Below are 25,407 nucleotides of genomic sequence, written 5' to 3' on the forward strand. Positions count from 1 at the left end.
CAATCTTAATGCTCTAGCTGTAGCTTTAAAATAATTTGTTCAGTCTGATTGAATAGGGATATTTACAATAAGTATAAAAACACCCTAAGTCTAAACTCTTACATTTTCTATTATCCCCTGAGTTTCTGAATTAAGTTCTTAAAAGGCTGCCACATGATAAGGTAGAGATGATGATATTTTATAAAATAAACAAAAGTTTTAAATCTAGTTCTTACCTGGTAAGTAAATACCCCATGATTAGATGTGTTAATAAATAAAGTATTTTCTACATTTCCCACTACTCTTGCAAGAAAAACTACATCAAATGATGTATTTCCTCCTGGAAGAATTTTCTGAAAAGCAAAGCAATAAATAAAGTTAAATTGGTAACAAACAACAAAAAACAAAACCCCAACAGATCATGCTGATCAAAATTAGACAGCTAACATTCTTTAAACAAATATCTTAGAATCATTTCCATAAACTAGCTTTTTTCCTTTAAAGGTTTATGCTTTATATTAGCCTATTATGCAATGGATAATAAAAAAGATATCTTTATATCAAATGTCTATAGTCACATATCTTTGTCATTTATCAGCCTAAAGGCCTGAACAACAGATGGTTTCCTTGGATTGGGTTCATTCAACAATCACTACGCTGGAATGAGTGCCTAACTGTAGGCTATTCCATGATCAGACAATCAAGGAGTTGAGCTGAAGCTGAGCTTTTTATACAGATGTACTACTGTATTACTAAGCAACAACTTATATTATTTCAAAGAATAAGCATAGGCCTCAACCCCCTGATCTCTGCCACCCATCCACACAAGGCACAAAATGTCCCTGAAACGTGAATTAGGAAAGAAGGCAGGGGTGAAAATATGTGTAGGAACTCAACTCCTATTATCTTGTGCAGATTGAGAATGTCACCATAGTCAGTGAACTAAAATTTTATTACAACAAAACAGGGCTGTTCCATGAAGTTTTAAAGACTGGGATTGCAATTCTGCCTGCAATAAAGCCTTAAAATGTGTTTTAATATGTAAAGCTATCAACACTTCTCATTCTGTCTCTATGGCCAGAACTCTAAAATGCTACCTAAATTATATAGCTCCAAATACATGGCATTGAGACTATGACTTCACCTTAGAATGAAGAAAGCTGGAAAGAGCATTTCTCCTGCAATATCACCAACAAAAAGAATGATTTACAAAATCACCTTTTCTTGAACCCATCACAGAATCTGATTGCCAAAATCAAAGGAAAGACAAACACTTCCAAGAAAGATACAATGTGAGTATTGGCAGAGAATGGGAAGACGATGAGGCCACCACACAACAAAGCAAGCAAGAAATTCAGCTAAAATGTTTACACACTGCTAAAAGGTCAAGTGTAGGCCAGCATGAGAGTATAGAGCCCCTGGCAGATGTAGACATTAGGTGGAATTCATACTTGAGTAAGAAATCAATAATATCTGGTAAATTCTAAAATAGTTTGAAATTAAACAATAGACTTCTAAAATAACCCAATGGTCACATATGTAGTCAGACGAGAAATTAGAAAATATTTTGAGTTGATTGGAAATGAAATACAACATATCAAAATTTGTAGCCTGCACTTAAAGCAATACTAGGAAGAAAATTTATAGTATTACAAAAGGTTCATAAAACTGATAAAACCCTACATAGAATGACCATGAATAAAAAGAGAGAAGACAAAAATATAAGGAACTAAAATATGGACATCATTATATACCCTTTACCAATAAAAAGAATGACAAAGGGATATTGCAAACAATTCAATGCCCATAAATTTAATAACTAGACAAAATGGACAGATTTTTTGACAATCTGCCAAATCTGACACATTCTGCTAAAGCTAATTCAAAATGAAATCGGTAACACGAATAGTCCTACACCACATAAAAGAAATTTAATTTATGGTAAAAAACATGCCCACAAAGAAAAGCCTGAGCTCAGATGATTTCACTGATAGAATGGTAGAATTCTCTACCAACCATTTAAGAACGAAATAATACCAATCCTACATAAACCTTCCAGCATATAGAAGAAGAGAGAACCTTCCTAATTCATTTTGAGCCTAGCATTACCCTGATACCAAGACCAGATAAAGAGTTGACAAGAAAACTACAAGCCAATATCCTTCATAAACACAGATATACAACCTTCTACAAAGTACTGGCAAATTGAATTCAGGCAATACATAAAAAGGATAATGCATTACAACCAAGTGGTTTTTACCTTAGGAATGCAATTTTAGTCCAAGATTCAAAAATCAACTCAATATAATTCATTTACCAACAGACTAAAGAAAAACCATAAGGTCATCTCAATAAATGCAAGTAATAATTTGACAACACTTAATATCCATTCATGATTAAAAATCTCAGTAAACTAGGTGAATAGAACTCCCTCAGCCTGATAAAGAGCATCTATGAAAACCCTAGAGCTATCATATTTGATGGTGAATGAATGAATGCTTTCCCTCTAAAACTTAGAACAAGGCAAAGATATCTTCTCTTATGACAGCTATCTAACATTGTATTGAAGTACTAGAAAGTGCAATAAGGCAAGAAATAAAAGGCACACACACTAGTACAGAAAAAAATCTGTTTTTATTCATAGACAACATGGCTTTCTATATAGAGAATCTCAAAAAATATTTACAAAAATGCTCGTAGGTAGGACTCAGAAAAGAATTTAACAAAGTCATGGGAAGCAAGGTCAATATATAATGATCAATTGTATTTCCACATACTAAAAATGAACAGCTGGAATTCTAATTTTTTAAAAAGTACCATTTACAATAACACACAAAGAAATATTAAGAAATCTAATAACACGTGCAAGTTCTGAGAACTATAAAACACTGCTGAAAGTAATCAAAGATGACAAATGAAGAGAGATACTGTGGTTCATGGATTGGAAGACTCAATATTGTTAAGATGTTAATTCTCCCCAAATTGATTTATATAGCCAATGCAATTGCAATCAAAATTTCAGTCTAAGGAGATGTAACAACTAAATGCAATGTGAAATAGGATCTTAAAACAGAAAAACTGATGAAATTCATATAAGCTCTTTAGTTAATAGTATTGTACCAATGCTAGATTCCTGGTTTGATATTTGCACTATGATTATGTGGTTTTTTTTTTTTTTTTGAGACAGGGTCTTGCTCTGTCACCCCCAGCTAGAGTGCACTGGCGTCATGTCATCATAGCTCACTGCAACCTCAAACTCCTGGGCTTGAGCAATCCTTCTGCCTCAGCCTCCCCAGTAGCTGGGACTACAGGCATGCACCATTATACCTGGCTAATTTTTCTATATTTTTGTGGAGACAGGACCTCATTCTTGTTCAGGTTGGTCTCGAACTCCTGACCTCAAGCGATCCTCCAGCCTCGGCTCCCCAGACTGCTAGGATTACAGACATGAGCCACTGCGCCTGGCCAAGATGTTAACACCAGGAAGAAACTGAGGTAGAAATATGTAGAGGAGACTACCATCTATGAATATATGGCAACTGAGTGAGGGCTATGTGGAGACTATTACTTTTCTGTACATTTAAAATTAATTAAAATGACACGGATGGGCGGGACACGGACAATGTATGTAACCTGAGGTTTTGTACCCCCATGAAGAGCTGAAGTAAAAAAAAAAAAAATCTCAGCAGGATTTTTTTAAAAAAGAAAATAACAAGCTGATTCTAAAATTTAGAAGGCAAGGAAAAAGAATAAGTCAAAACAATTTTGAAAAAGAAAAACAAAATTGGCGGACTCCTAATACCTGATTCTAAGAATTACTGTAGAGCCACAGTAATCAAACAGTATGGACTGTAGAAAGGATAGGTATTTTAGAGTCTCTCTATTAGATACATATTAGAACGTATAACAAAAACAAAAACAGACCTATACATACAAGATCAATTTTCAACAAAAATACAGTGGGATTTCAATGAGAAAGGATAGTGTTTTTTAAGCCAATGGCTCAGGAACAACTGGATATCCATATGCAAAACAAAATAACCCTTGATCTGTATTTCATACCATAAGCAAACATTAACTAACAAAGGATTGTAGACCTAAATGTAAAATCTAAAACTACTACAGTTGTCCCTCGGAATCTGTGAAGGATTTATTCCAGGACTTCCTGTGGATACAAAAATCCCTGATATAAAATGGCATAATATTTGCATATAACCTATGCACATCCTTCTGTGTACTTCACTATCATCTCTAGATTGTTTATACTACCTAAAGAATGTAAATGCTATTAATATGTAAATAGTTGTTACACTGTATTGTTTAGGGAATAATGACAAGAAAAAAATATGTACATGTTCAGTACAGACATAATTATTTTTTTCCAAATATTTTCGACCTGGTATTGGTTAAATCCATGGATGTGGAACCCATGAACATGGAGGACCAATTATACTTCTAGAGGCAAAACTGGAGAAAATCTTTGTGATCTTGGGTTAGGCAAAGAGTTCTTAGCTAGAACTTCAAAAGTATGACCTGTAAAAGAAAAATTTGATAAAATAGACTTCATGAACATTAAAAACTTCTGCTCTTTAAAGATTCTATAAAGAGAATGAACAGTCATGCCACAAATGGAAAGAAAAGATTTGTAAATCACCTATCTGATAAAGGACTTATATCCAGAATATATAAAGAACTCAGTAAGAAAACAAGCCAATTAAAAAAAACAGGCAAAAAATCTGAGCAGATACTTCATCAAAGAAAATATATGAATGGCAAAATAAAAGGAATATTACTTTTCACTGGGGAATGCAAATTAAAAATGGACTAACACTATACACCTATTTTAATGGCAAACAAAGAAAACCCCAAACCTGACAACACTGAATGCTAATAAGGATGTGGAACAACTGAAACTCTCATACATCTAGTGGGAACATGAGGTCGTACAATCATTATGAAAAACTGTTCAACATATTCTTAGGATAAGACCCAGCAATCCCACTCCTAAGTATTTACCTAAGAGAAATGAACATTTATATTTACACAAAAATCCATATGTAAATATTTATAGTGGCTTTATTTATAACTCCAAGTGGGAAATAACCCAAAAGTCTTCAACTCATGAATGAATAAACAAACTGTGATACTGCCAGCCAATGAAATACTATTCTGCAATAAAGTGGTTCAAAGAACTGATACACCTAACTACACGGACCAACATGAAAAGTATTTTATTAAACGAAAGAAGCCAGACTAAAAGAGCTATATACTACATGGTTCCATTAATATACCCTGGAATAGGCTATACTCACTGGTTTGAGTTGACTCAGTTTTTGATTAGGGGTTTGCTGAAACTCAGAACTAAAGGTGTGAAATTTTACTGCAAGTATGTTGTAATTTAAAAATATACAAATATATGTAAGATATATAATACAATAAATATAAAAGTATTTATTTTTTTTTACCATTTGGAGTAAATAAAAAGTCAATAAGAAAACAAACAACCCAATTAAAAAAACAGGCAAAAGAATTGAGTGGACACTTCACCAAGTGATGTAAGTCTGCCAAGGGTCCCTTATAGACTGACTCAATCTTATTTTAGCTGGGACCATTTTTACAAAGGTCTCAGTTTGCATGTTCCCTTGGAACAAGAACAATTAATTCACTGTTTAACTCTTGGCTGGCAAGAATAAACCCTAATCTACTTTAAAACAATAAAACCTCTAAAAATAAAGTGGATAATATTACTAAGTTCAGGCCATCCACCCACACTTTGCACTGTCATGAATTTAATTCCACAGAGTTGTATTGTTGGCCACCCTTTTATCACCTTTATAATTCCCTCTGACAATTTAAGGATTCATAGTCCTGACACCTATGACATAGAGAAGAATCAAGGCAATTTGAAAAAAGAGTATCATTTTCCCATCTAAGATGCCACTGCTTTTAATATAGATGTTTTGTACCAGAGCAAGAGAAAAATAATGCTTAAATACAGCTAATAGGAGACCTGCATATAAAGCAAGGAGTGAGAATAACAAAAACCTCATTCATACAAAGGGCCAGTGAAGAATACTATGACTCATTTTGGGCACTGGATAGAGGGAGAAAAACTAACTTACTCTTAGAATTTGGACTATGTATCAGTACTCATGCAGGTTTGTAGTCTGAATACATATCAGTGGTCCAAAAACCCTCAAGCAGAAAATTTAATGTTTACATGACAGTGCTGAGACCACTAGTGCCAGTCACTCTCTCTGGAAAAACCCAACTTTAATCCAGGCTGACAGTGATTGTAAGGTGTGTGACTGTAAGATGTGTCCCAATTTCAGAGATATAAAAATGTGCAAAAAATAGTTTTAGAATTGATGAGTACAGTATTGCTATCTGAGAACAGTTCTAGAAGAGATTCATAAGGTCTATGCTTACTACATGAAAATTTATCCAGAGGCAACCTGGTTTCCTTTGAAATTTTTATGGAACTTAATTTTATTTAAAAAAATATTACCCTTTATTTAAAAAAATACCCTTTTAAAACCTATCTAAATTTCACAAAGTAAGAGACATTTCCATAGAACCCTTGTAGCTGATGGATACAAGACCTGAGTTCCTAAGTCTCTCACTAAGAAACTGTAATTTTGGCAAGTCATATTTGTAAGCAAAGCTCATTCCCTGGGTTTTTTACTCCCCTGGTGATCTTAACCAGATGCATGGCTTTGTATGTTCACCAGTGACTCCTAAGCTTCTATTTCTAGTCCAGTCCTCTCTTTCTCACACACCAAACTCAAATACCAACTGCCTCCTTGACACCTCCACTTGAATATCTAGGAGACAGTACAGATCGAACATGTCCCAATTGAACTACTGATTGTACCTCTGAAACCTGCTTCACCCTCAACCTAGATAGCAACTTTGTCCTTCTAGTTGCTTGGGACAAAACTCTAGAGCCAATCTTAATTCTCCTCTTTCTCCCAATCTCACATCAGGACATCCTATTGCCTGTATCTTCAAAATATACAGGCATATTGCCTTTTATTGTGCTTCATTTTACTGTACTTCACAGATATTGTATTTTTTTTTTTTTACAAATTGAAGGTTTGTGGCAACCCTGCATCAATCAAGTCTATTGGCGCCAGTTTTCCAACCGCATGTGCTCACTTCATGTCTCTATGTCACATTTTTGGTAATTCTTACAATATTTCAAACTTTTCTCATTTTTATGAAAAGTTCGTTTCATTACATCTGTTACAGTGATCAGTGATCTCTGATGTTACTATTGTAACTGTTCTGAGGTGCCACGAACCGTCGCCCACTTAAGACAGCCAACTTAATCAATCAATGTCGTGTGTGTTCTGACCCTTCCACCTACAGGCTGTTCCCCCACCCCTCTTCCTCTCCTCAGGCCTCCCTATTCCCCGAGACACAACAATATTGAAATCAGATCAATTTATAACCCTACAATGGCCTGTAAGTGTTCAAGTGAAAGGAAGAGTTGCACATCTCTCACTTTAAATCGAAGTTAGAAATGAAGCTTAGTAAAGAAAGCATGTCAAAAGCCAAGATAGGCTGAGGGCTAGGCCTGTTGCATCAGTTAGCCAAGCTGTGAATGCAAAGGAAAAGTTCTTCAAGGAAGTTAAAAGTGCTACCCTAGTGAACACATGAATGATAGTTAAGAACTATCCAGAACAAGGCCCCAATTTTCTTTAATTCTATGAAGGCTGACAGAGGTTAGGAAGCTGCAGAAGAAAAGCTGGAAGCTAGCAGACATTGGTTCTTGAGGTTTAGGGAAAGAAGTTAGTTCAGTAACATAAAAGCACAAGGTGAAGCTGATGTAAAAGTTGCAGCAAGTTATCCAGAAGATCTAGCATTGATGAAGGTGGCTATAGTCAACAACAGATTTCTCATGAGATGAACAGCTTTCTATTGAAAGAAAATGCCATCTAGGACTTTCATAGCTAGAGAAGAGAAGTCAATGCCTGGCTTCAAAGCTTCAAAGGACAGGCTGACTCTCTTGTTAGGGGCTAATGAAGCTGGTAACTTTTAAGTTGAAGTCAATGTTCACCTACCATTCTGAAAATCCTAGGGCCCTTAAGAATGAAATCTACTCCACTTGTGCTCAATAAATGGAATAACAAAGCCTCGATGATAGCACATTTGTTTAAAGCATGGGTTACTAAATATTTTAAGCCACTAGTAAGACCTAATGCTCAGAAAAAAAAGATTCCTTTCAAAACGTTACTGTTCATTGACAATACACCTGGTCACCCAAGAGCTCTGATGGAGATGCACAAGGAGATGAATGTTGCTTTCACGCCTGCTAACACAACATCCATTCTGCAGCCCATGGATCAAAGACTAATTTCAACTTTCAAGTCTTATTACTTAAGAAATACATTTCCTACGGTTATAGCTGCTATAGAAATGATTCCTCTGATGGATGTGAGCAAGTCAGCTGAAAACACAGGAAGAATTTACCATTTTAGATGCCATTAAGAACATTCATGATTCACGGGAGAAGGTCAAAATATCAACATTAACAGGAATCTGGAAGAAGTTGATTCCAATCCTCATGGATTTGAGGGGCCTAAGACTTCAGTGGAGGAAGTCATTAAAGATGTGGAAACAGCAAGAGAACTAGAATAAGAAGTAGAACCTGAAGATGGGACTAAATTCCTAAAATCTCATGATAAAACTTTAAAGGATGAGGAGGAGTTGCTTCTTATGGATGAACAAAGAAAGTGGTTTCTTGAGATGGAATGTACTCCTGGTGAAGAGGATATGAACACTATTGAAATGACAACAAAAGATTAAGAATATTACACAAATTTAGTTAATAAAGCAGTGGCACGGTTTGAGAATATTGACTCCAATTTTGAAAGAAGTTCTACTGTGGGTAAAATGCTATCAAAGAGCACTGAATGCTACAGAGAAATCTTTTGTGAAAGGAAGAGTCAATTGATGTGGCAAACTTCACTGCTGTCTTATTTTAAGAAATTGCCACAGCCACCTAATCTTTGGTGACCAACACCCTGGTCAGTCAGCAGCCATCAACTCTGAGGCAAGACCCTCCCCAAGCAAAAAGATTATGACTTGCTGAAGGGTCATGTGACTGTTAGCATTTTTTTTTTTTAGAAATAAGGTGGTTTTTAATTAAGGGGTGTGTGTGCATATATATATATATATGTGTACATATATATATTTTTTAGACAAAATGCTACAGCATACTTAATAGACGACAGTATAGTATTAAACTTTTATATTCACTGGGGAACCAAAAAATTCTTGTGACTTGCTTTATTGTGGTGGTCTGGAACTGAACCCCCAATATCTCTGAGGTATATCTATATCCAACCCCTTTTTTCACCTCTTCTATACACCACACTCTGGTCAGAGTAATCATCTTCTTACGTTGGAGTACTGCTACAGCCAATGTGACTGGTGACCCTGATTCTCCCCTTTGTCCCTCTATTCTTGATAAACAGTGATTCTTTTAAAACATAAGCTATCATTTCATTCATTGGCTCAAAACCCTTTGATGGCTTCCCATTTCATCAGAAAAAGCCAAGTCCTTACCACAGCTTGGAAGGCCTGTCATGTCTGTGCTCCTCACACTTCCTCTCACCCTTGTTCACTCTGGTTTAGCACACTGTTGTCCTCTTTGCACACCAAGTCTGCGTTCACAGCAGATCCTTTGTACTGCCTGTTTCTTCCATCTGGAATATTCTTCTCCTGTATATTCCACTTTCCTTCATATAGTCCTCCCTACCCTAATCCCTTCAGTCTTTGTTCAAATGTCACCTTCTGAGCAAAGCCCACCCTGACCATCCTACTTAAAAGTGGACCACTCCTCCTGGCACATTCCTAATTCCCTCATCCTATATTCTTCCTTTTTCTCAGCCTCTATTATCGTCTAAGAATTTATAAAATTTATTATGTTTGTCTTCCCTCTGCTGCTGATGTCACCTAAACTCTCCAGAGGTAAGTATCTGGAGTAAAGGATCTATCTCTGTTGTTCACTGATAATCCAAAGTGTCTGGCACTTAAGTAGGTGAGACTTAAGTGCTGGCTGGGAAGCACTAAATAAATATTTTTTAAATGAATTAATTATTTCCACACACATGGCAAAATTATTTTAAAATTTATATTTAAGAAAAATTTTAAATTGCTAACATAACAAGTGCTTATTTTACTCAGTGATACAGTGCAAAGATGATTGAAGAAAAACTTAACACCTCAAACCTCCTCGATTCTCACTTTTCTCAGGTTATCCAGTTAACCTGGTGAATCTACCTGCACCTTATTCTGGCTCTTATTAATATACCAAAGTATATACAGAGTTTTTGCTTTTTATAAAATCATTACATTCTACTTGACAATGTGCTTTTCTTGTATACTAACATAGCATGTATATGATTCCAGACCAACAGATACAGATTTATTTCATTCTTTTTACTATCTGCATAATATTCCACACTAATGCTGTATCAAATTTTATTCAATTCCCAATAATATGTTGGACATCAGAGTTTAACCTAAAATAGAATAAATAATGTCCAGACTTCTACACCTAATTAGAAATAATCATTAATATTCATTAATGACCTTCAATGAATAAGAGATGACTGTTTATTAAGCATAGTGAAAGAAATGAACTACACATTTTCATTTTAGTCACAAAGTGTACCTAGTTCATCTCCAGTTTATCTGAAAGTTTAATTAATTAAAAGGCTGTAGTTAATTAATAAAAAAGTAATTTTTGTTTTCTTACCATGTGTCAGACACCCATTTCCACAATTCAAGCAATCAAAATTTGACTATTCTTTGACACAAAACATATATTGCATATTTTATGGCCAATATATAATAAAGCCATGAAAGCTGAATAGATCTTAGTCTTACTATTGTGTACCTTTTAATTATAATTATTTAGATAATTATATTTAATTAAGAGATAATTAGAAGAACTTATATACAGAGAAATAAATTGTCACATAATCACATTCCTTACTTCTCTTATTATTCCTATTCTTGATTTTCAGGTGGTCTTAAAAATCAAAACCTTAATAAGAGGATTATTTGTATGTGTTAAAATACAATTATGTAAAATGCGGTCTTTTAAACAATTAAAAAATTATTCTTTTCTGTATTTCCTACTGCTTGGTTAATATAGAGATGATATCAGTTAATAACCAAAAAGTTTGTGAGTTACAGAAAATGTTTTATTGTCAAAGAAATAGCATGTGACCAGGAATTATGAATAATGACAAAGACCACAAGAGTTAAAATAAACATACAGAAGGTTTTGCTCTCCTGGACAAGACAAACTCTATTCATTTTCCCCCAAAAGCTCTTATTGTAGGCATAAAACTGAAGTGGAGGGGAAATGAAGTTATTTCCTCCCCCAAGAGTTCATTCCATCTCTCCCCTCTACTTCTTGAGCTTCTAGAGGAAGTGTCTTACTGTTGGGGAAAAGATGGAAAGCTAGAAGAAGAAAAGGTAAGAGAAGATAGCACAGATTTTGGCTATCTCCTTTGAAGCTAACTCTAGTCTATTTAAATGTAGATTTTGGTAAGTGTAATTATATTTATTGTTTAATTCCATATCCTCAAAGCAGAAAACACGGATTGATTTTTAACTTGTTCTTTCATTACATACACATATAGTTTATCTTTTGAAGAATTTTCAAAAAAAAACCCATTCTCTTTGTGTAAGGTTCGTGTATAGAAAGAAATAGGTCCCTACTTCAGAAATGTCAAATTGGTGGCCTTCAGCTTATGTTGTTTGGTCTATACTTTCTTTTTAAAATTGAGTTCATTTTCAATGTGTAAAGACTGGGAGATATTTAAAAATTCTTATTTCTGACTCTTCTTGGAAAATCAGAACTATACATTGGCTTACAATCCCACATAGCAACCACTGGCAGTAGCCCAGTGGGGGTTGATCCTTCTGAATGGGCCACATGCTCTCCAGAGCATCCCTCATTGCACTTGGCTTGCCTACCTCACTTACATTGTTTACCTAGCCCAGTGAGTGTCTGTTTGCAACTATATCTCCTTTAGCCTCTGTATTGAGACAGCACTGGAAAAAGTGAAAACTCTAGCCTTTAAACAGGTGAAGCTTGGAGTGTTCCGAAACCACAAAACATTGCTTGAACTAACAAAGTTAACAGTTAAAAATAAAATGTACAATGCAGTTACCAACTATTTTTGAACTGTTTACATTTTCAGTTCATTATTTTGCCCTTTAACCCGACAGTCTCTGCAGTTTGGCAATGCCTGAAGAAAGCTGGGTGGTTCTACTTACATGTAACACATCTCTCTACATAGGTTGTGACATATATGCCACTCACTGTAGTGTAATATGATACAGATCACTAGGTGGGCTCAGAGAACACCTATGCCCTCATCTTGGGTCTTATCACTATCTATATATGACTGGGGCAAACCTCTCTGGAGCTCAACTCTTCATTTGTATACACAAGTCTCTCCTAGCAATAGAATTCTGTATTTGAGACCATTAGCACATTTATAAAAAGTGTGAAAATATCTTTTAGGTAACAAAAATAACTCGAAGGAAAGTTATTTTAAGAACTATTTTAGAAAAGGGATATTCTCCATGAGTACCACAAAAACATTAAAATTTTTATTATCAAAAGTAATGTTATGTCAGTCCCTTGTTTATAAAATGCTTTTAAATTTAAAAAGCCAAAATTATGTTGTTTTAACTCTAGAAGTAAACAACAACATATAATGAAATAGGATTTTAGAAAGGAGAAATGTAAAAATCTAAATAATTGATATAAAATTAATATAGCAACCGATATCTTATATACTTTCAAAAAGTTTCTTTTGTCATTCAGTCAGAACTTTTTAAAGGAGTCAGTGAAAACTCTGGGAAGATGAAATTCAGTCCCATTAATTTACTTTCCTCTGATATTTGCTATTGTGTTAATTATTTTGGAAATATATATTAAAGTATTATGTATTCTCTCAAATTCAATTGTTTTCTTTGGTCAGGAAAAAGTTTTTCCTTTTTAATAACAAGTTCACACACTACCTACAAAAATTACAAATAAAAGTTTAGAGGATACTTGTGATAGGGAGAACCTTAAAATGACCCCTAAGATTTCCTGCCTTGATCTCTGAGATTATGACTACGATGAGACACCACACCTGTGATTATTTAGATCACATGGTCAAAGGATTCTGCAGTTGTAATTAAGGTTATCAGTCAGTCACCTTTGAGTTAAATCAAAAGGGAGACTATGCAGATGGTCCTGATCCAAGGAGATGAGCCCTTTAAAAGCAGAGTTTTCCCATGCTGGAGGCAGAGGAGGAAGCCAGAGAGCTATGAAGCCCAAGGGGAAATTATGCACTGTTGCTGGCTTGAAGATGGATGGACCCAGTGAGAAGAAATGTGGGTGCCTTAACGAGTTGACCGAGGTCCCTGGCTGACAGGCAACAATGAAATGGGGGCTTCACTTCTACAACCACAAGTAATCTAATTCTGCCAACAACTTAAATGAGTTTTGAAGTGGATTCCCCTCAGAGTCTCCAGACAAGGACTCAGACCAGATGACATCTTAATTTCAGCCTACAATATGCTGAGCAAACAATACACTGGATTTATGACTTACAGAACTGTGTGGTAATAAGTAAGTGGGTGTTGTCTTAAGCCATGAAATTTGTGGTAATTTATTATGCAGCAAGAGAAAACCAACACAACGCTGAGGAATTAACTGCAATTAGGAAGGAACAGAAAACCAACTGAATACAAGAACACTACATTTTTCAGTGTGCTTAAGGTTCGTAGTTGATTTGCTAAACTGTTTCGTGTTGACAAAAACAATCTGTGTCTAGGAGTAGACGTAATAATTCCTAGGAATGAAACAAACTGAAATCCAGGAACAGATATGAAACTAGATTCTAATTATAGCAAAATAACATTATTTATCAATAAAAATCTAGACATTTCAATTTCAATCTCAGGAGAAATCATTTGTAGCACAGAAACTTACCCTATTTTGAAAAAAGGATGCATGAAAATGTGATGTTGTAGCAGATATTGACACTAAAGTAATAGTTTCTTCAGAACTAGGATTATGTAAGTAGACTTTTTCCATTTTTGGCATTCCAACTGGCCTGTAAAAAGAGAAAGAAAATTGTCACAAATACTTCAAAACTCTAATTATTAAGATAATTTAGTTATTAAAAATTAATCAAAATTATTAGAGTAATACATATCCTAATGTATCAAGATATGTATTAATTAATATTTAAACACAGTAAGTTTAGTCACTGAAAACATATTTACTGAGTCACTTATGTTATACACTGCACTAGGTGATGGAATATAATGAAGCAAGTCTCAGACCAGGGAAGCTTATGATCTAGGGGGGAAGCAGGCAGGGAATAAACTGATCAGTTCCTTTTCTTTCTGTATACCGCCCTGTCTCCCTACTAATTGTGAATCATGTCCTTTTCTCAAATTCCACTCACACATGCTCTTCAACTTCAGAGCAGAAACCGAGTGGCAAAGTTGTGTGAAGAGATCTTGTGAGTTAGGAGCTTTTACTACCTTCATTTTATAAATGAGAATACTGAGGCACAGAATAGTTAATTAACTTGCCCGAAGTCATACTTGGAACCTAGATTGGAACTGAAGCCATCTGGGCTTCATGGCATGCTCTAACCTCCAGTACTAAACTGCCTCCTCTCAAAGGAATAACGTAAAACATACACTCAATGGTCTGAAATCCACAAATCCATTTTAATGTTCCCCTTGGCATCCATGTTATATTATAGTTTGCCTTAAAAGTGAAACATTATTAATATGTAGTCCACTTAGCACTTCTATAGCTTATCTTACTTGCACAGGCTTTCTAACTTTGACAGCTTGCTTGCTTTCTCCCTCTACAGACTCATACCCACTCACTAGTTATTAGAGTCCTCCCTAATCTGACATCATCCAAACTAATAAATCCCTCTGTTTTCACCACCCAAACCTTCCACTTGAGGCAGACTGGCCGCATGTGCATGACCCCCATGCTTTTGCCAATGTTTGCTCTGTGTTCTTCTTCCTATCTTCAATCTAAACCTTCACTTTCTAATTCAAATATACAACTTTCTTTCACAAGGTCCTCTCCTCATGCAACCATTCTGGTCCCCATTTTTTGAAACTGTGCATGTTTTGTAATTGACATTCAAGGTTTATGTATAAACCTCAAATCCTAAGCAGCTGAAAAACATAGCCAGAATTGTGTTTTGTATTTGGTTTAACTGTCCACCATGCTTTTGTCCTTCCAGAAGTTTTGCCCCTACCTATTCTTCAATACAGTTGATCGTCTCTAATTTATGACTTAGCAAAGTTGAAAAAAACAGTGAACAGCTGATAATTTACACTAGTTTAAGAAAATGAATCCGGGGCTTTAGGTCCCTATAAATTCAGTGAATTACACATGCTGGCTCTCCCTGCAACCCACCCCCCTCAACAAAAATGCTGGAAAATTTAGAAGTTAGAAAGAGGTACTAATTCCAAGAAATAACCGAAAAACAGTAAGAAACCCTTCAGAGAACTGAAGACTTCCCTGAATTTGCAGGTGGGGGCAAGTGAGGGGCAAAGAGCAGCCCAAGCCGATAATGAAAGGTTAGGGTAGGGAAAGACTTCCAAACTATTATTCTCTACTTGCTTTCCTGTTTGCCTCGAAACAGCTTGCTGCTTCAACCTAGAATAGCAGAAGAGCTTGCAGGGCTAAGGAGCTGAGCATGCTCTCCTCTACCTCCTCTCTCTGGTCCTCCAAAGCCCTAGGCCTAGTGGACTACAATTTAGGAAGACACCTCTGTCCAACAATGCCTCTGCTGAAGCACTATCAGATGGTGACAAACTCGGGGCAGTCAACAGTTTTTATGATACATGTATAACTGGGGCTCTTCACTTTGGAGATCATCTCCCTTCTTAAATTCACAAGAAAAGACCAAGGACAGGGCTTGGCCTTCTGCCGTTCTTCAATATGCATTATAAGACAGTAGCTCATGAGTTCACACACCAAAGTAACATGACACCTGGGGAGTACAATCAATCAGATAACACATACGATGTTGTGATAGATTGTAACGCTGTTCCCAATATGATGTACTTCCCCATTTCATTGAAACTTGGCCATGGCCACATAACTTGCATGAGGTACATGGTTTGTAATTATTTTCTCCCACCCTGTGGTTTGTCTTTTCACTTTCCTGATGGTATCATTTGGAGCACAATAGTTTTAAATTTGTATGTTGTCTAATTTGTATATTTTGTCTTTTGTCATTTGTACTTCTGGATTCATATCTAAGAACCACTGCATAATACAAGGTTATGGAGATATGCTCCACTGTTTTCTAATGGCCTTATTGTTTAGCTCCATTACCTTTAAATTTAGGTCTATGATTTATTTTGAACTAATTTTGGTATATGGTGTGAAAGACAGGGATCCAACTTAATTCTTTTGAATACGGATATCTAGTTGCCTCAGCACCATTTATTTGTTGCAAAACTATTCTTTCTCCATTAAATTGTCTTGGCACCACTGTTAAAATCAACTGGCAACAAATGTAAGGGACTATTTCTGGAATCTAAATTCTTTTCAATTTATCTATTATTATATTAGTTGTTTTTAGTAGATTCCTTAGCATTAAATACATACTGGATATGAATTTACTTCTTCCTTTCCAATCTGGGTGCCCTTTCTTTCTTTATTTTTTCTTGCCTAGTTGCCCTGGGCAGACTTGCAGTGTAATGTTTAATGTTAATAAACCTCTGTCTTGCTCTTGCTATAGGGGGAAATTTTTCATTCTTTTGCCATTAAGTATGATATCAGCCTTGGGGTTTTCAAAGATGCTCTTTTTTTAGGCTGAAGAAATTCCCTTCTATTCCTAGTTTGTTGAGCATTATAACCAGGAAAGATATTGTATTTTTTCAAATACTTTTTCTGCATTTACTGACATGGTCATATGGTTTTCCCTGTATTCTATTAACATGGTATATTCTATTAACATGGTATATTATATTAATTGATTTTTTGATGTTAAACCAGCCTTGCATTCTTAAGATAAATGTCACCTGGTCATGATGTATAATCCTTTTAATATGTTGCTAGACTCTTAGTATTTTGTGAAGGATTTTTGCACCTGTATTCAGAAGGGATATTTGCCTGTAGTTTTCTTTTGTAGTGTCTTTGTCTGGTTTTGTCAGAAGGGTAACACAGGCCCAAAGACTGAGTTAGGAAGTGTTCTACTGTTTGGAAGAGTTTATGAATAATTGGTATTAATTCTTCTTTTAGTATTTCGTAAAATCTACCAGTAAAGCTATGTGAGCCAGGTCTTGCTTTCTGGGAAGGTTTTTAAATGATTAATTCAAATTATTTACTTTTTAATCAGTCTATTCAGATTTTCTATTTCTCCTTAACTCAGTTTTTTTTTTTTTTTTTTGAGACAGAGTCTCACTTTGTTGCCCGGGCTAGAGTGAGTGCCGTGGCATCAGCCTAGCTCACAGCAACCTCAGACTCCTGGGCTTAAGCGATCCTCCTGCCTCAGCCTCCCGAGTAGCTGGGACTACAGGCATGAGCCACCATGCCCGGCTAATTTTTTTTGTATATATATTTTTAGTTGGCCAGATAATTTCTTTCTATTTTTTTTGGTAGAGACGGGGTCTCACTCTTGCTCAGGCTGGTCTCGAACTCCTGACCTCGAGCGATCCACCCGCCTCGGCCTCCCAGAGCTAGGATTACAGGCGTGAGCCACCGCGCCCGGCCCTTAACTCAGTTTTGATATTTTGTGCCTTTCCAGGAATTTGTCCACTTTAACTAAGTTAATGAATTTGTTGGCAGATGGCTGTTCATAGTATTCCCTTAAAATTCTTTTTACTTGTATAAGGTTGATAGTAATGGTACCTCCAAGATTCCTGATTTTAGGAATTTGAGTCTTATCTTATTTCTGGTCAGTTTAGCTGAAGGTTTGTCAATTTGATCTTTTCAAAAAGCCAACTTATGGTTTTGCTGACTTTCTCTATTGTTTTTTTTTCTATTCTGTATTTATTTTCTCCCTAGTCTTTATTATTTTTTTTCTTTTTCTTGCTTGCTGCAGTTTAGTTCATTATTCTTCCAGTTTTTTAAGGGAGATTAGGTTTCTGATTTGAGATCTTTTTTTGGTGTGTATGCAAATTAAGACATTTACAGCTTTAAGTTTCCTTCTCAGCAATGCTTTTGCTGTATCTTGTAAGTTTGGATATTAATATGTTTTCATTTCCATTCATCTCAAAGCATTTTCTAATTTCCCTTTTGATTTCTTTTTTGATTCATTGATTATTAAGGAGTATGTTTAATATTCCAAGATTTTTTTTTATTCCCCATTTGTTTCATTACAGAATGAAGTCATCAGAGAATATGCTTTGTACAGGTTGAACATCTCTTATCTAAAATGCTTGGGACCCAGAAGTGTTTTCAATTTCAGATTTTTATTGGGATTTTGGAATATCTGTATTATACTTACCAAATTAGCATCTCTCATCTGAAAATCTTTGGGCATCATGTTGGCACTCAAAAGTTTTGGATTTTGGAGCATTTCGGATTTTGGATTTGCAGATGAAGAATGCTCAACCTGTATTGTTTAAATCCATTTAAATTTATTGGGGCTTGAATTACGGTCTAGCATATGGTCTACCCTGGAGACATTCTATGTGTGCTTGAACAGAGTAAGTATTCTGTTGAGCAGAGTGTTCTAAAGATGTCTACAAGTCTAGTTGGTTTACACTGTTTCCAAGTCTTGTTTCCTTTTTTAATTTTCTGCCTAGACGGTCTATCCGTTATTGAAAATGAGGGTACTGAAGACTGCAATTATTACTATTGCACTATTTTTCTCTTCAGTTTTGTCAGTTTGCTTCATATATTTTGGGTCTCTGTTGTTATTGTATATAACTGTTATATCTCCCTGCTGGATTGACCCTTTTGTCATTATAAAATGTCCATCTTAATCTCTAGTAACATTTTTGTTTCAAAGTCTATTTTTGCCGATCTGCTTTTCCCATAGTGATGCCCTGCTATACAAGTGGGCACTAGGGAAGGTGTGGTAGTCCCGGTCTTCTCACCTTGCTCTTCCTGGTGTGGAACCTATACCCTATGAGTGAGTGGGGCAGGGGAGATAGGGTCTCCAGTAGTCTTGACACGCTGGATCTAGGGTACTGCATCTGTCCTAGGGTGTGGAATAGCTGGGTAAAGAGAGACCCAGTTCTTTCTGACATGTGCCTGAAATAGAACTTCTATAACATGAGACAGTGAATGATGAGGAATGCTAACAGCCTGCCCTTCCCAGAGTGAAATTGTGGCCTTAGACTGAGAACTGGGGTTAGAGAGAGCTTCTGTCTTCTTGGGTATCCAGGATAGAGCTTCTATAACATAGAGCCGGGAGTTAGGGCGTTGAGGGAGAGAGTAATAAAATAGGTTGTTAGTCCAAATGCCAGAGACTCTTGCTGTTCTTGCCAAGATTTAAAACATTTTCTTAAATGAACAATTTCCTGGGACTTTAAATAATTGCTTTTATAATTCTCACATGTAAACTGCTGTTTGTGGAGAGGGTCCATTGAGCTCCTTAGTCCATTCTTAAAGTCCCTCCCCCTGAGGGCATATTTGGTTCAAGTATTTTGAAGCTCTGTTGTTAGATGCAAGCATATTTAGAGTTAGGTCTTTTTGGTGAATTTGCCCCTGTATAAAATTATGTAATATCCTCCTTTATTCATAGTAATATTATTTGTTTTGAAGTTTACTTTGTCCAAATTAATATAGCCCTTTCAACTTTCTTTTGATTAGTGTTTACAAGGTGTATCTTTTCCATCTACCTGTTCACTTTTAACCTATGTCTTTATACATAAAAGTGGGTTTCTTGTTAGTTGTGTCTTGCTTTTTTAATCAATCTGACAATCTTGGTCTCTTAATTGGTGTGTTTAGATTATTTATATTTAATGCAATTGTTGATATGGTTAAAGTCTATCATCTTGGTAGTTATTTTCTATTTGCTCTATCTCTTCTTTATTCATAACTCTTTCATATGTAGAATTTTAGTCCTTGTTCAATTAAACTAGAAATCAATAACAGAGAACTAGATTCCCCATAAACACGTACGTAAATCAACGCCTGTCTAAACAACCCAAGGATCAAAGATAAAATCTGAATAAAAATTAAGAAATACCTGGGACCAAATTAAAATGAAAAAAATAAACTTATTAGAATTTGTGCAGTGCAGTTCTAGTTGTGCTTAAAGGAAAATTCATAAATTTAAATGGATATATTTGAAAAGAAGCAAGCCTGAAAATTAATGAGCTAATAAGTATCCACATTGTGCATGCACATGTATGCGTGCGTGTACATGCATAGAAAGAGCAAGAAGGCAAATGTAGTAAAGGGTTAACTCTTGGTGAATTCATTTTTGGTGAATATGATGTAGGTGTTCACCATATTACTCTTCCAACTTTTTTGTATTATTAAAGTTTTCAAAAGTTGGGGGAACATTAAGAATTTCTGTTCAACGAAGTATAGAGTGAGAAAAGTTGACAGGAGACAATCTGGGAAAAGAACTTTGCGACGTGTAAATATCTTTTTAGACTATAAGGTTACTTCTAAGACCATAAAAAAAACCTCTAACAAACTAATATTAATAAGAACCCCAAAAGAAAAATGGTCAAAGGATATGAACAGGTAGCTTACAGGAAAGGAAACCCAAAAGGCCAAGAAGCACATAAAGAGTTAGACAACTTGAACTTATTAGGAATCAGAGAAATACAGAATAACCACGAGGTATTACAGTATCCCTATTTAGCCAGTAAAATTAGAAAGCTGGCAAATGTCAAGTGTTGGTGCAAATATAGGGAATATGGAAATATAAGAATGCTCATGTACTGCTCTTGGGAGGATAGAGTGGTACAGCCATTCCCAAGAGCAATCAGGCACTACCTAGACATGTTACATGTACTCACACTCTATGACCTGAGGACTCCACTCCTGGCCTTATATTCCAAAGAAATTTTCACAACAGTCCATATGTGAACCTGTACCAGGATTTCACTGCAGGGCTGGCTGTGGGAATACAGTGTTTTAGGCAATATGTGCAGTCACCAAAGGAAGAGTTAATGGGCAAAATAGTGGATATTCTGCTGTGGTTAGAATAAGAATCTAACACACACAGACCTTTCAAAAGTTATGAAACAGAATGAGCTATATCACAATATCATTTACATTTGTTAAAATACTATATAAATTAAAAATACAGAAGAATATCTAGCATATATATATAGCAAATGTAGCAGACTGTTAACATATAATAAAGTTATAGAGGTACACAAAATATACATTGGTATACAAGGTTATAAGATTAACAAGGTATATAAGAATACTGTAATATTCCTGCAACTTTTCATAGGTTTGTAGTATTTAAAAATAAACTGGGAAAGTAAGTTCGAAAACTGGCAAAGCTAACATACTATTTAGAGGTACATACATAGGTAGTATGATTGCAAAGAAGATCTAGAAATGATTACAAAAAAATCAGACAGTGGTTAATCCTGGGGAGAACAATGAGACTGGGTTCAAGGAGGGGTACCCAGGGGTGTCTGGGTGCTGGCAAGCATTCTATTTCCTGAGCTGACTGGTAGATGTAAAACTACATATACATTTTAATGCACTTTGCTATGTGTATATTATATTTCATAAAAAAAGATAAGAGGTAAAAATAATTTTATAGTAAAGAAATGAAAACACTCTGGAAAAATAACACTACTGTACATCATAGAAAAATGGCATAAAGCATTCACAGCCTTTGTTTTGTTTTTTTGCTTTAGAGTAACCAGTAAAGATGGCTTTGCCATGTGAGTTACTTGAGATCATTGCATTGAAAGGAGTTTGCTGAGGACGTATATTTGAGGCCAGCACTAGAATAATGCTACTTTATTTTTACAGTTGATTCTTATATAACCATTAATGCTTAATCCTATTTAGTCAGATATTGAGCCCCATGCATTGTGACATGATCCCTCAATAATTCAACTTGAAAAGTATGCTAACAAGTGCTATCTAAAAATAGAATACTAGAGAACTCAGGATGGAAATGTTATAATTAGATAACCATTATGATAAATAAACTCAAAGTACAGTTAATTGTCCAAGTAGAAATCTTAGTCTATTTCCTTACAGGCTTGTCTAACTTCCTCATAGGACTTTATAGTCTTTTTTGAAGAAAAACCCTCAAAGTCAAAAGTTGGTCAGAATTTCATGTATTCAACCTGACTCCTAATATAGACATAGTATTTCACTTGATGTTTACATTGTGTATCACCAAAGCCAAAATCCAATTTGCTACTACTTTCTTCATTTCTTTTGTAGCTTCATCTGTAGTTGAATCTTGGACTACTTTCAACATTTTCTGTCTTTTCTGGAACAGAATAACAATATCTTCTTTCCATATTACCCAAAACACATGTAACAAGGGCCACAAATTATGTAAACAAGAACTCTTCAGTGTCTTTTGTAAACATTTAGCACTTTTTTTTAGGTTTTGGTAACAATTTGTACTGCTTTATTGTACATACTACTTGAGAATTTTTTCATAATACTGACGTGAAGTTTTGTTACTGTTGAGGTTAGATGTATTCTCATATCTCTAAGGCCTAAACCAAGTCATATTTTCTTTTTAAGAGCTTACCACTGCAGTGCTACCACCTCTTGCCAGAAGCAGGGAAGATGCAGAGAAAAGAAACTTCCCTCAAGTTTCTCAGCGGAGAACAGACCACCGGGCTGCTTTAGCACTCACTAGGGAAGCTGTGTCCACAGACTGCCCTGGAGAGGTAGGATCCCATAGAAGAGTTTCTCTGCTTTACCCAGGGATGCAAAAACCTGGTCTAAAATCATTCCATGGCTTATAGCCCAGTCATCACGAGGTCCACAGTCATTCCCTGGCCTAACAGTCTAGCCATCAGAAAAACAAAAACAAAAAAGGTGGAATCAGGGCTTGGGCCCTGAGGCAGTGACAGAGGTGTATCCCTCTGTAAGAACACATTTGGGGGTAGAGAGCAGGAAGCTGAGTGCCCTTAAAACTGCTCAAACTGCTGAATTCCTCGTTCTCTGGAGCTAGACCCTTTAACCAACAGGCTCATCAATTCCAGGTGGGATCACAGGATGATGAAACAATTAGGGAACTCGGTACAGACCCAGTTGGGGCCTCAAACTATAGCCATGATACTCTAGGGAGAAGCTGTATAAATACAGTATACAAGATAAAAGACTTCTTCCTCAAGCTTCATCTTTTATGTCTATTATAGACATATAGCTATTAATGGAACAGGAGTACACAGAAATAAGACATCTTTCTTACATCTTGAAAGTTCCTGATTATGTGTGTTCTTAAAAAAAAAAACCACAAACACACACACTTTTACAATTCAAACAGACTGCACACTAACTGACAACCAGTCTTTCACTTCCCTATGCATTTGTTCTTAATGTCTTTCATTATGTGACTTTAGTGCAATCAATGTCAGCTAAGACAGAGAATGGTATAAGGTATAATAATGTAATATTATACCTATTATGTAATAATACAATGGTATAAGAGGGACAGGTAATTTGGGGTATCCTTCAAGAAGACAGGGCTGAAGATGGCCTGCTGCAGGAGAGGACTGTAGGGTAAGGAGACAAATGTAGAGGTTCTAGGAGTATGGAAGCAGGGAGTGGATCAGAATGCTTGACCTGCAATGCTGCTGAGGCTGGCCTTGCCCTTTCTTCTAGGGATCAAAGAGGAAAGGCATGGGCCACATCACTTAGAAATGAACCCTTGCTCAGAGAAGAAGGATCATCTACTTAAGTTGTTCAAAGGAGTTTGGAGTAATAGGGAGAGAATGTGTCAGGAAGGGTGTCAGCAGGCTGTTCTCATTGTGCGTCATGCGTGCTCACACAGAGCAGGCTGCTCTAGCTGTGGGCAGTCCATACCACAGGAAGCAGAGGGAGCACTCCTTGGACAGAACACCTCACAGACCTATGAATACTTGCCCTGCCCCTCCCCCCTCCCCTGTTCCCTTGGTACTGTGAGCAGACAGACTGTGAACTGTGCCAAGTACACGCCTGTTTGTAAATACACAGTGCATTAATTTTCTGTGCTATATATAACAAGGTATCACAAATTTACAGGCTTAAAGTGACACCCATTCATTATCCCACAATTCTGTAAGAGTGGCTGGCTTATTTGCTCAGGATCTCACAAGGCAGAAATCAAGGCATCAGCAGGCTGTGTTCTGATCTGGAACTCAAAGTCTTCTTCTAAATTCATTCAGGTTGTTGGCAAATTTCAGGTTACTCTTAGTCTCTTGCCATATGGCCCCTCCATTTCCAAAACCAACACAAAGAAACCCCCTTCCATCAAATATCCCCCTTGCTTCAAATCTCTGACATTTCTGTTTCTGATTGCTAAAGCCAGATTTAAAAGGCTCATGGAGTAGGTGAGGCCCCCCAGATGATTTCTCTATCTTAAACGTCAATTGATTTGGGGTCTCAATTACAGTTTCAAAATCCTTTACAGCAACACCTAGATTAGTGTTTGACTGAATAACTGGTATGTAGGTACATTAGAGGCCAAAAATTTTGTGGACTATCTTAGAATTCTGCCTATCACAAGCAGCATGACTACTTGGCTGGACAGGTAAAATTTAAAAATAAAACAAAGATTTCCAAATGCCTGCCAGTGCTGGTCCTGTTTGTTTCCATTATCAGCTGTCCAAAGAGACAAGCAGGGCCAAAGGGGACAGTGTGAAGTATTTATAGATAAACCAAGCTGAAGCAAGCATACAGCTGTTCTCTGTGCTGCTGCAGCAGAACTACTGACTGTCCATATTTTAGAATAGTCTGAGGCTCAAAAGAATTAAGCAGTAGCAGCTATGAATTAGAGGCTAGCTTGGAAAGCAAGCTGCAATTCTGTGGTCAATGGCAAGTTTCCTATACCACAGAAAGATGACACTACACTGCCAGGAAACAGCTGAAGAAATGGCTTAGCCAACTGCCCTTAGACAAACCTTATGAATGACAATGACACAGCACTCTGTTAAGCACAGCTTTTGGCAGGAAGTTGGGCCAAATCAATATGCTGTACTTTGTACCACTCAATTACCACAAAATTCTATCCCCTCAAACACATTTTAGATTAAAGGCTGAGCTGGGGTCTTGGTGAAAAATCTTTTATGGAAAGATTCAACAGGTAGAAACTGAAAAGTTAAGAGGCACCAAGCATCTCTTTAGAAAAAAGGGCCTATTTGATTTTCTTGGATACTGGAAAGTCACTAGGGAAAAGTGCCTTTCATAGACTGAATTTATTTTGACATAAAGACTTCCATTTTTAGTGACATTCTATTCACTGTCCA

General features: G+C 36.0%; 1 protein-coding gene across 4 annotated transcripts in view; it reads right to left on the reverse strand.

The window, feature by feature from the left end:
- The window catches only part of TMEM131 (transmembrane protein 131), a 206,890-nt gene that overhangs the window by 80,347 nt on the left and 101,136 nt on the right, over positions 1–25,407 (reverse strand). For all 4 annotated transcript variants that reach the window (XM_045550172.1, XM_045550174.1, XM_045550173.1 and 1 more), the window contains 2 exons: positions 13,997–14,120; positions 216–332 (listed from right to left, as the gene is read on the reverse strand). In XM_045550172.1, coding sequence (XP_045406128.1) covers positions 216–332; positions 13,997–14,120 — 241 coding nt within the window. The remainder of the gene's footprint in view (positions 1–215; positions 333–13,996; positions 14,121–25,407) is intronic.

This window comes from Lemur catta, chromosome 4, assembly GCF_020740605.2.
Source record: "Lemur catta isolate mLemCat1 chromosome 4, mLemCat1.pri, whole genome shotgun sequence".
In the NCBI taxonomy this organism is placed as follows: Eukaryota; Metazoa; Chordata; class Mammalia; order Primates; family Lemuridae; genus Lemur; species Lemur catta.